Source organism: Sander lucioperca, chromosome 9 (genome assembly GCF_008315115.2).
Source record: "Sander lucioperca isolate FBNREF2018 chromosome 9, SLUC_FBN_1.2, whole genome shotgun sequence".
NCBI lineage: Eukaryota > Metazoa > Chordata > Actinopteri > Perciformes > Percidae > Sander > Sander lucioperca.
In genome coordinates, this window is record NC_050181.1 from 23072003 (window position 1) to 23083618 (window position 11616).

Sequence of the window (11616 nt, forward strand, 5' to 3'; positions counted from 1 at the left end):
ATACATTACACTCCAGTCCAGTAGGTGGCGGCATGCACCTTAAACGTCGGTTTGTAGCCTGCCAATAAAACTAAAGAAGAATATCTTTACCACGTTTTTCCACATGGCATTTTTCCTCTGAAAAATGTCTAACGTTACACTTCAGTCGCTGAAAACTTTTATCAATCAGCGGCTCGCTGTGGCCGTTGACGAGATATCCGCGCTGCTGGAAACGACAATAACCAACTATGAAGAAGAGATTAACCGGCAACGCAAGATGCTGGAAGACGAGAGGTCCGAGTTCCTGATCAGCAAAGCAGGTTTGAAGAAGTTTTTCTACATTATGGTGACTCTTACTTGTTATTATAGTCACATTTGTGGTCTATGCTATTTTCAAGGTACTGCATTTAACTTAGCTAGGTGACTGAACAGACCGAACAGTGGCTCTGCCGTGTTTGAGAAAAGGTAATTTCGCTTCCCGCGGCTGCGTCAATACAAACCAGATGAAGTTCGGAAGTTGAGGATTTAAGGCCTTCAAAGTAAAAGCGGAAAAATAAAAACAGATGGGAACTCAAATCACAGATTGTGTGGACATGAACATCCCACTCAGTAAAGCTGAGGGCAAAGCAATTATTAAAAATCAAATGGCAATAATACTGGGACATAAATGATTAGGGCTGCACAATTAATCACAATTTTATCGAAATCGCGATATGGACTCCTTCAATATCGAAATTGCAAGGGGGGGGGGGGGGGGGGGGTATACGTGCAGTTTAGTGTCCCAAATTCCCCATACAATGTCCTTAATTAATTATGAACCTGCTAAACCACCTGTGCTACCCTAACCCTAACCTGTCTCGAATAAGATCCTCATCATTTTTGGAAAATAATTTGGGACACTAAACTGCACATATACCCAAATGGTATCCTACAGACTAAGGGAAAAAAATCTTTGTTTTGTACAGATCCTTGAAAAATACACATTATAATCATTTACATTTTTTTTTTTATTTTAATATTTTTCTAGGAAAATAAGAATAATGGTAAACAATTTAACCCCATCAATGTTCCTGTTTTGTTTTTTTTTACTTGCAGCTATGCAACAGGCAGTGCGATTTCGAGTCATCATCGATCATGATATCAGGAAGATAACATTTCAAACTGGCATCCCCTCATCTGTGGAGGACTTAATTAAAGTGTTGAAACAGGCTTTTTCCATCACCACAGACATAGGACTTCAGTACAAGGATGCTGACTTTGATGACTTCTTCACACTAACCACTACAACAGACCTGAAAGATAAAGACACGCTCAAAGTTGTGCATGTGCCACCAGGCATAGTAATCACCACGGTCCCTCAGGAACGCAACCCCGACACATCTGACGTGTCGTCTGCAGATGTTCCGCTCTCTGTGGATTCACAAGACACTGTGATCCCCAGTCCCCCGGCCACTGAGAGGCAGAGCCTGTGGCCCGCCATCTTTCCCATCCCATCCTTCTCCTACAACACCGAGATGGCTTTGAGGCAAGGCAATGAAAAGTATCTAAAAGATGGAACCCTGCTGACGTCGCCGTGTGTCAAATCGGACATTCTGGAGCGCCTGGCGGAGGCCATGTTTTCCTACACGGCTTATCCCAATGATCCACAGAGGGCTGCAGTTGCACAGTCACTAATAGAGAAGCATCCGTGCTTGAGAGAGCCCGGCTCTCATAACGGATGTTACGGGTGGCAGCAAAGCCTAAAATACAAATGTGGAAACTATCGGAACAAACTTAAAGCACACGGAAACCCTGAAGTGCTGATAAATACACTAAAACACAAGCAGGACGGCGACAGGAAACCGGCCAAAAATATCAAGAAACCGAGGAAATCGGAGGTAAACTACCTCCCCCCACATCCAGCCGGTGAAACAGAGGACAGCCTGGAGAATATGAGACTTGAGCTTATTGCTGCAAACAAGACAAAGGGCAATGGTCTGATGATAAATGACATGATGTCCCGAACATACAGCTGTAGGAGACGGGAAGTGGTCGGCCAGTCCATGCAGGTGGCAGAATTCAAAGAGAGATGGCCTGCCCTCTTTGATCCATTACAGGTAAATAAACTGATTAAATGAGCCTCATGACACACCAGGAAATACAGATCTTGCAGTGCAGTGGCTCTCAACTGGAGAGGCCTAGAACAGGGGTCTTCAACGTTTTTTAAGCCAAGGACCCCTTAACTGAAAGAGAGACGGAGCAGGGACCCCCTACTACATGTATTGTATAAAATGAAGTTGCATATTAAACTGGGCCTACAATAACATTTAGGGCGGCCTAAAGTCTTTATACATACCTTTTTTGCATAGAAAACTAAGCCATTAAAATAGCCTAGTAATTGTTGGCATGATTTTATAAATCATGTTTTAATGTTAAACATACATGTGGCACCGTGAATCGTTAAGAATAACTATCTGTGGATTGCCTTAGTGACTACCTTACCTATAGACCAGTAGCCTATCATCAGTGGGGATTTATTTTTTTCTAATATTTTGTTGGATTCATTCAGTTTTTGAAATTTTTTTTAAAAATGAACAATATTTTGGAGGCCCCCTTGCATTAACTCTGAGGACCCCCTAGGGGCCCCGGACCCCCCGTTGAAGATCCCTGGCCTAGAAGGGCTTGGGAAGGAATTATTAAATGGGAAACAGTGTAAAAAAAATGCGCACATCTACTTTGTCCAATGCTGAGTCCAAACGTTATCTCTATCTCGAGTAACGCACTACTGTTAAATTTCTAAATTATATTTATTAAGTACAACTTATAACCTTTCAAGCCCAAACTGGCTCTTGATTAGGACTGAGTATCAAACCCTAATGCTTTTAAAATGTTTGCTTTAATTTGGAAAAATATCATTACTATTATTTATTTTATTTTATTGATTCTAATGGGGAAATAAATACACAACAACACAAAAAGTTAGCACAGTTACCATCAGAAAGCACTACAGTTTTTAAATACAAATATCCGGTAACACCTCATTTTAAAGGTCTGCAAATTTCATGGTAAGTAGGTGATAATTAGCAAGTAACGTCTTTGAAATTACCCCCAAATTTATCGACGACTACCCCAACATTAGTTTAAGCAACATGTAGTACTGGTATTTTTTTGCGATTTTGCGTAATTACCGTGAGTTTTAAGTCTTGGTAGTGAAGTTAAATCTTGCTGTTGGACAGATAATGCCTACCATATACTAGAATACTTAACATACTTTGGAAAGACTACAGTCTGACACCATCTCACATCTAAAGACAATCATTTCACATCTAACATTAAAGACAAGGGGACCCTGCAGGGTCACACATTGTCTAGTCTCGCATTCTTCCTCCACAGTGCTGCGGAGGAGGGTCTGGCTAGTCCACACAGCATTCCTGGATGGGAGAAAAACGTGCTCTGGTTTATTGGCATTTCTTTAAACCAATCACAGTCGTCGTGAGCGGCACTAAAGCCTGACGGAGCAACGGTGCCACTGCAAAATAGCCGTTAATAACATGTGTACGTTCAAAGGTTGTTTTAGTCGTGCAACAGAAAACTCAGATTGGACAGATAGTCTAGCTAGCTGTCTGGATTTACCCTGCAGAGATCTGAGGAGCAGTTAACCACAGTCCTCAGAAATCCACCGGAGTTTAAAATTCCAACACAAAGAAAGCGGAAGGTAACGGACGTCCGGCTGAAATGAGGTGCATCCGGCGGAATTTCCGGCGGCACCTGAACAATCCTGGAAGTGGAACGTCGTGGATATAGAATACACATGGTAAGAACACAACTAGATTTGTTTTGAAAAATGTAACCAAGCTAGCTAGCTACGTCTAGCGTTAGCTGGTAACTTAAGGGGAAGTTTGCCGATTTTCTGTTCTGCCGGCATAGCTAAGCTGTAGCCCTTTGCTGCTTCCTGTTTGGTGCTGGAGAGGAAGAATGCGAGACTAGACAATGTGTGACCCTGCAGGGTCCCCTTGTCTTTAATGTTAGATGTGAAATGATTGTCTTTAGATGTGAGATGGTGTCAGACTGTAGTCTTTCCAAAGTATGTTAAGTATTCTAGTATATGGTAGGCATTATCTGTCCAACAGCAAGATGGCCAGTAAAGTTCCGTCGGGCCAGTAAATACAATCAGCTAGTTACTTTATCAGGCCAGTGCTATAAAAAGTTAAAGCAATAATTTAATTTAAAGAACGTTGGCTGTGTTGATGGGAACACGGTAACAACATTCAGAGTCGGCGGTAGAGCTGGGCGATATGGGGAAAATCAAATATCACGATATTTTTCACCAAATTCATCGATGGCGATATTGAAGGGTTCACTATTGGTGCTTTCACAAAATATTTACACAATGAGAGTTTTGATAAATAATCACCAATAATGTGGATACCATGACTAGGTAGGTAAAGGCAAATAATAAAACAGTAAGTAAGTCCAGAAAATGACATCACAACACAACCAGGAAAAGACAACACGTGTGTCATATCACGATATTACGATATCCAAAATGTAAGCCGATATCTAGCTTCATATATATTGATGTCGATATAATATCGATATATTGCCCAGCCTTAGTCGGCGGAATTCAAAGTCGGCTGGACTTTTGGCAGCACTTCCGAAGCGTCTCTGGGCTCTTTATACACCTTCTGTGTGTCTCCTGTATAAGTAGTTGACAAAATCCTGTCTTTCAGATTAACGAAGAGTTCCGAAGGTGCAACACTATTCCCCTGGAGTCGACGTTTTTCTCGCAGCTGGACAGGTACACGCCAAAGCTCCTGGAATTATTCAGCTCAAAGGGAGGAGCTGTTGGACAGCGCATGAAGAGTGTGTTTGCCGAACTGATACAGGTGAGGTCCACGGAGTCAAAAGTTAACATCAAATAATAAACTCATCCGGAGCAGTGGGGTGGGTCAGCTCATAGCCGTCTCATGAAATATAAGAGCTAAGAGCGTGGAACAAGCTTTTATTGAAGAAGTGACGTAGACAACAGAGGTGTAGATTGGGTTTTGATTTAAGATCCAATGATTCACTGTAGGACCCATGTGCCTCAGTGGTGAAGAAGAGGGACGTGACTCTGAGATGCCTCGTCGAGTACCTGGGGGAGAGTGTGCAGGAGCTTGTCTCCGACTACTATGTAAGTAGTTTTTACAGCTCTGTCTTGGTTGTTTCTACATGTAATTAGTCTTGCATTGCCAGACCTTCCTCCACAGCGCTTTAGAGGAGGGTCTGACTAGTCCACACAGCATTCCGGGATTGAACGTGCTCTGGTTTATTGGCATTTCTTTAAACCAATCACAGTTAGGATTGGGCATCGAGAACGGCTTTCAACTTGGAATCGTTTAAAAAATTACGATTCCAATGGAGTCGTTTCTTTATTAGAATCGCGTGGAATCGGGCAAGTTTTGATTTACGTTGCAGCCACCGTACTTCCAGGCGCTTGTTGTGTTGCAGCCATGGAGCACAGTAAGCGGCGCTCTAAAGTGTGGATTTATTTGATGTTGAAAAGGCCCGGTAAAACGGTAAATCACCGTTGAATCAAAATAAAAAATGTCCTCATCTGTGAAATAAGCATGTGACCCGTTTCAACTCAACCCCTCAAAGCATTGGAATCGGGAATCGATAAGAACCGGAGTCGAAAGGAAAAATCGGAATCAGAATTTTAAAATCCAAACGATGCCCAACCTTAATCACAACGTTTTGAGCACAATAGCGGTGCCTCTGCAAAATAGCCTCGGGAAGGAATTATCCCACATATTCGTGAATTCAGGTACATTTTACGAAAACAAAAACAAGGTTATTGTCTGCCAGCGGACCTCTGCTTTTTTGCCAGGCCACGGCGGCACAGAGAGCTTCACAGATCTGAGGATAAGAGCAAGGCAGCAGGCAGGTGTCAACTCACTGGAACAAAAACGCCTACACATCACAGACAGTATGATAATAAAATCCAAAAAAAAACAAGATTCACTCTCTGGTTTTGTGACATGAGAAAAACTCTTTTAAAATACTGTTTTAAAAATAGGAAAATGGCCAAAATACACAGAGGTACCATAGAGCCATAGCCCTGAAAGTCCACTCAAGCAGGTAGCCCTGTTGTTATGAAAATGCTAATCCCTGCCGTGCTGGGTGCCCTACAACAGCAGCCTGATTGGTTGGGGTTAGGCATTGACCTCGAGTGGTTAAGGTTAGGATAGCTGATTGGTCAGGGGATAGGACCTGTACATGTAAGCATGGATGCCTGGCCAGTAGTAGTGTGTGAATGCTATTGAAGGGTGAAGGGTGAATTGCGTGCTGGTTTGGGCTGACGTGCCGAGCCAAACCAAGCCGACCCAAGCCGGCACGTGTATGGAAAACCCTAATAGTCCCTAGTCTCGCATTACCAGACCTTACTCCACAGCACTGCTGAGTAAGGTCTGGCTCCTCCACACATACATTGTAGGATAGGAGAAAAAAAACTCTGGATTGTTTGCATTTCTTTAAACTAAAGACAATCCTATTGGGCGCCACTAAGTTCCAGTTGCAGCAACAGTAACTATGCAAGACGGGCTAGGAAGGAACTCGTTTTGGTGGAACATTTGCACCCCGATAAAGGAAAAATGCCACATACAATATTAAATGAAATAACTGTTAACATAGTAAAGTAACGTGAGCTATTTAAATTAACTGGATACGTACTCTTACCAGCGTATCGCCCTTTTGTAACGTTACTTCGTCCACAGCAATGCTGTTGCACCATCCAAATATTCTTCAAAACTTGCCCTTTTCAGGGTGTAGCTTGCTAGCTCGAAGCTTGTTGTTGTTTCCCCGAAACAAACGGAGTTATCCAGTAAATTAACTGTCGTTGATCCAGACTAAATAGTCCTCCAACTGGAATTCCAGAGACAACTGACCTTGTATAACTCCTAGATTTACGTGACCATTATGCACATAACCCCAGATGGAAAAGCTATATAGACTCTGTAGTTGCAGTCATTACATTAACAATAATACAATTAGATATTTTCACTAAAGCATTCAGCCTTATGTAATGTGCAGCCTACCAGTAGTAAGATAGTGATACCTTTTGAATAGTGTTGGCTCTTGACTTCTCAACACATTGGATTTGAAATAAAATTGTATTAAAGCTTTCAAATGTTTTTTTTTTTTTTTCTCCCCTCCCCCCCCCCAGTAAGATTGAATGATTGATGAAACATTATCTGAGCTAGATTACATTAAACGTGTTTGGTTTTTCTTCAGTCAAAGCATGTGAACAACAGTAACGGCAACAGTTTGCATGTTTTCTAGAGAACAGCGGAGGATAAAGTGCATCAGGAACTTAGAGCACAGAGTATGAGGATCTACGTTTGCCACAAGCCGGATGCAGTGGGCATCGTCATCGATGGAACGCCGGTGCTGACCGGTGTGGGTAACGTGTCCAGAGCCTGCTGCCTTCTCCTCGGCCTCACCTATGCCCTGAATCTGGATTATCCTCCCAAACTCGCCAGAACTTTTGAAGTATTTCAAAGACTATTTGTGGGACTCGATATGCTGCAGCCGAAACCAACGTCAAAGTATATCAGCCTGAAAAACAAGCTCCTCGCCTAAACAATTGCTCTGAGCTCTTTTGATCTGAATCAACTCCTCCAAGGCTGTGTTTTGTTAACCGTGTTATATTTGGGAGCTGTAAAGGTGTCCCGTTATCTGATGGCGAGGATTGCATTGAATGTTGTAAGACCTGTGTTAACGACTTAAGGGGTTAAAACATTGAGCTGTACTTCAGAGCTTGAAGGAAGTTAAAGGTCCCATGACATGGTGCTCTTTGGATGCTTTTATATAGACCTTAGTGGTCCCCTAATACTGTATCTGAAGTCTCTTTATATAGACCTTAGTGGTCCCCTAATACTGTATCTGAAGTCTCTTTTATATAGGCCTTAGTGGTCCCCTAATACTGTATCTGAAGTCTCTTTCCCGAAATTCAGCCTTGGTGCAGAATTACAGCCACTAGAGCCAGTCCCACAATGAGCTTTCCTTAGGATGTGCCATTTCTGTGTCTGTAGCTTTAAATGCTATTGAGGAGGAGAGAGGGGGGGGCAAGGTTGGGGGTGGGGGTGTGGCCTTGACCAACTGCCACTTTGCTTGTTTGCAAGCCATGATGTCTCTCTCTCATGGGTGGGCCAAATTCTCTGGGCGGGCAAAGCAGAGAAAGGGGAGGTAACCTTCCTCCTTATGACGTCATAAAGGGAAGATTCCAGATCGGCCCATCTGAGCTTTCATTTTCTCAAAGGCAGAGCAGGATACCCAGGGCTCGGTTTACACCTATCATCATTTCTAACCACTGAGGGACCATAGGCAGGCTGGGGGAACGCATATTAATGTTAAAAAACCTCCTAAAGTGACATTTTTGTGTGACCTTTAAGACTGACAGCTTGCTAAAGACACATTGGGCACATATTCACAGCAGTTCCAGGTAAACTTCTATAATACGGCAGTGCACATCCTGCCTTTGTCAGGTAGGTCAGTTCACCCAAATTACAAAAAGAAAAAGATTTCACCGTGTTTTTCAGGAACCTAAATGCTCAGTTGATCTGAGAATGCATGTCGTTATGCTCTGAAAGAAGTTTGCAAGTAAGCTGTATTTTTTTTTTATTTTTTTTTTATACTTAGACAAGTTCTACTGTTTTTTAATTATTTATTTATTTTTTATCGTTTTTAACTGTTCTTTAATGTTTTTTAATTGCCCTGTTGCTGAAATGTGCTATACAAATAAAGCTGCCTTGTAGATCCAAGTTTTGTATTTAGCTATATCAGTTTATGATTATCTCTGAGGGGGGAAAATACTGAAATGCATATTGTTTTAAAAGAAATATTGCTGCTTTTATACGTTTTGTAAACAGACATTTTAGTTTAGGGGGTGGCTGGAGAGAATGTTCACTGCTGGTTTACCACACTGTATGTAAATAAGTAGCTTCATTTTCAGATTCAATCATCTAATTGTTCCACTCCCAGTATATTGATCTGTGCACCTGGACTGGTAAATCAAGCGCATTGGATGATTATTCCGTTTACACAGTTTAGCAATCTGTCCTCACACTAAACTCTATGGAAATTTAAGAAAAATGCCATAGGGTCTGCAGGTTGTGGAGTTACAATATTTAGTTTTTTTCACTTTGATTGGAATCAAAGCATTGATATTTGAACATAAAATAAATCGGCATTAAATGAATTGGCTAGAATTGGCTTCAACGTTTTTTAAGCTTACAAAGATCCAGGCCAACATCGACAACTTCTCAGTCCCTCCCCCCTTTCCGCTGAAGCCCAAAATGGTCTCCTAAGCCCCTCCCCCCACAAGGGAGAATGAATGCGTGTGCATGAGCAGTGATTGACACACAGTTAGACACCCACCCCTGGCCCTGATTGGTGCATCTGAACAGGGAGCTGTGGATTTTTGCAAATCTCACTACAGGCTGTAGGTGGTGGCAGAGGAGCTGGATTATTTTTTTAAATGACCTGCTTCATGTAGTTCTACTGGAACATAGGGTCAGTTTCAGCAAATATGACAAAGTTAGTTTTATAAGTTACCTACTGCACCTTTAACAGAGAGAGAGAGCAGGGACCCCCTACTACATGTATTGTATAAAATTAAGTTGCATATTAAACTGGGCCTACAATAACATGTAGGGCAGCCTAAAGCCTTTATACATACCTTTTTTTGCATATATTTTTTGCTATTAAAATAGCCTAAATACAGTAAGTGTTGGTGTGATTTAATAAATCATGTTTTAATGTTAAACCTATATTTGGCACAGTGAATCCTCAGGATTAAATGTATCTGTGGATGGCCTTAGTGACTACATTACCTATACGCCAGTAAGCCTGTCATCAGAGGGGAGTTATACAGTATTTGCTAATAATGTTAGATTCATGTTAAGACTTCTTAATTTTTGAAAAAACTTAACACAATTAATAATTTGGAGGCCCCCCTGCATTGACTCTGAGGACCCCCTGGGGGTCCCTGGGCTAGATCATTATCACGTTATTACTTGTGAATACAGGCTATTGGATGTCACATGGAAGCTTTGCCCCAGAGTGTCACTGGCAGTAGGATTAACCAATAGGTGGTGATTTGGATAGTAGCACCTGACAATCAGATGAAAGGGATGCCAGGTTTACTGCAAAAAGAAAGAAAAAAAATGAGAACATTTTCTAATCTTACCAAATTTGATAATATGCAGTTTATTTGAATGCATGACTTAAAGCTTTATTCATAATTGAAACCTCAAAACAAAAGTTCCAGAGCTGCAGAGTAGTTGATAGAGTGGGAAACACCGGGTGGCATTAACTTTTAAAAGCCTAATTCTCTTCATCAATCAGTGCCATTTGTACCCAAAAATACTGAAACACTCCTGAGCAGATCAAAAAGTTTTTTGAGTCAGCCAAAGTCTATACTTTTAGTTGGAAGTTTTAGTTTAAGCTATGTTGCGTAGGTGAAAGAGGGCACTCTAGGTGATCTCTTTAATGTGGTAATCCAACGCAATAGTTGTAGTGATCCTTTAATTTATATAGTAACAAGGTTCTGTTGTAGCTACTCTGCCGTGGGTTTCTGACATTTTCCGCGTATGTCACAATTAGCTTTATTGTCCAAGTACTGGATGTGTGCACATACAAGGAATTTTTCTTTTTTCCTTTTTTTTTTTTTTATTTGCATTGCTCTCAGTGTACTTGTACAGAAGTAGACATAACAGTTGATAACATGGACAGCAAAGCTGGACAAACAAAGTTTGTGTACACACGAGTATGTGAATAATAAGTGTTGTGCATGGTCTGTAACACTGGCGATGCGTTAAAGCTGACTTGGCAGAGTATTCATAGCGAATCAAATCAGGATGACTCCACACAGAGGACGAAAACTTTACTTTGGAAAAACAATGCTAAAACTTTATGTGCATATAAACTTTATTTAGGTCATGCATAAACAAACAGCAATGAGCAGCCATAATTGATTTAGAAATAGTATTGGATTCACCCAGATATGTTTAAGTGTAACATTTAAAACTTTGGTGACCACTTTAAATTTGACAATATTGGTTTGACATTAAACATGTTTTCCAGTTGTGGATCCTGTTGTAAAAATGTGCCAATGCCTTAACACAATGTTCTTATTAAACAGGTTAAAATATATATATATATATATATATATATATATATATATATATATATATATATATATATATATATATATATATATATATATATAAATAAATGAAAGAGTCAACATTGCTATTTACTGTTAAAACAAATATACTGCAAATAACTTTAATATTGTACATGAGACACAAAGCCACCTGACACAGTATGGTACAAATAACTCAAAATTGAAACCTGTGCGTGCGTGTGTGTGCGTGCGTGCGTGCGTGCGTCCACTGATTTTACATTTACCTTTACCAAACAACTGCCTTATGTTTAACAATTGGGTATTAGAATTAGAGTATTCTGGACACTTGCTCTATATGATATTTCCAGTGGTGGAAGAAGTATTCAGATCCTTTACTAAAGTAAAGTAAAAGTACTTTATACCACACTGTAAAAAATGCTGTTACAACTAAAAGTCCTTCAATAAAAATGTTACTGCATAAACGTATGTAA

At 40.7% G+C, this 11616-nt stretch overlaps 1 protein-coding gene and 1 long non-coding RNA gene across 3 annotated transcripts; one reads left to right on the forward strand and one right to left on the reverse strand.

Moving 5' to 3' along the window:
• LOC116043926 lies at positions 1–8592 on the forward strand. 2 transcript variants are annotated; one of them, XM_031290955.2, is made up of 6 exons: positions 8–299; positions 1075–2075; positions 4689–4844; positions 5033–5131; positions 7279–7766; positions 8386–8584. In XM_031290955.2, exons 1-5 carry the CDS (start codon positions 125–127, stop codon positions 7576–7578), a joined length of 1731 nt encoding a protein of 576 aa, XP_031146815.1. In that variant the 5' UTR covers positions 8–124; the 3' UTR covers positions 7579–7766; positions 8386–8584. The 2 variants fall into 2 exon arrangements, with proteins under 2 accessions (XP_031146816.1, XP_031146815.1); XM_031290956.2 differs by lacking the exons at positions 4689–4844; positions 5033–5131 and having other exon boundaries at positions 1–299; positions 8386–8592.
• A 2241-nt stretch (positions 8593–10833) lies between these two features.
• Positions 10834–11142, reverse strand: LOC116043929. Its single transcript, XR_004103577.1, has 2 exons — positions 10948–11142; positions 10834–10907 (listed from the first exon to the last, which is right to left on the reverse strand). It is a non-coding gene; the product is annotated as an uncharacterized LOC116043929 (long non-coding RNA).
• Positions 11143–11616: the final 474 nt, after the last annotated feature.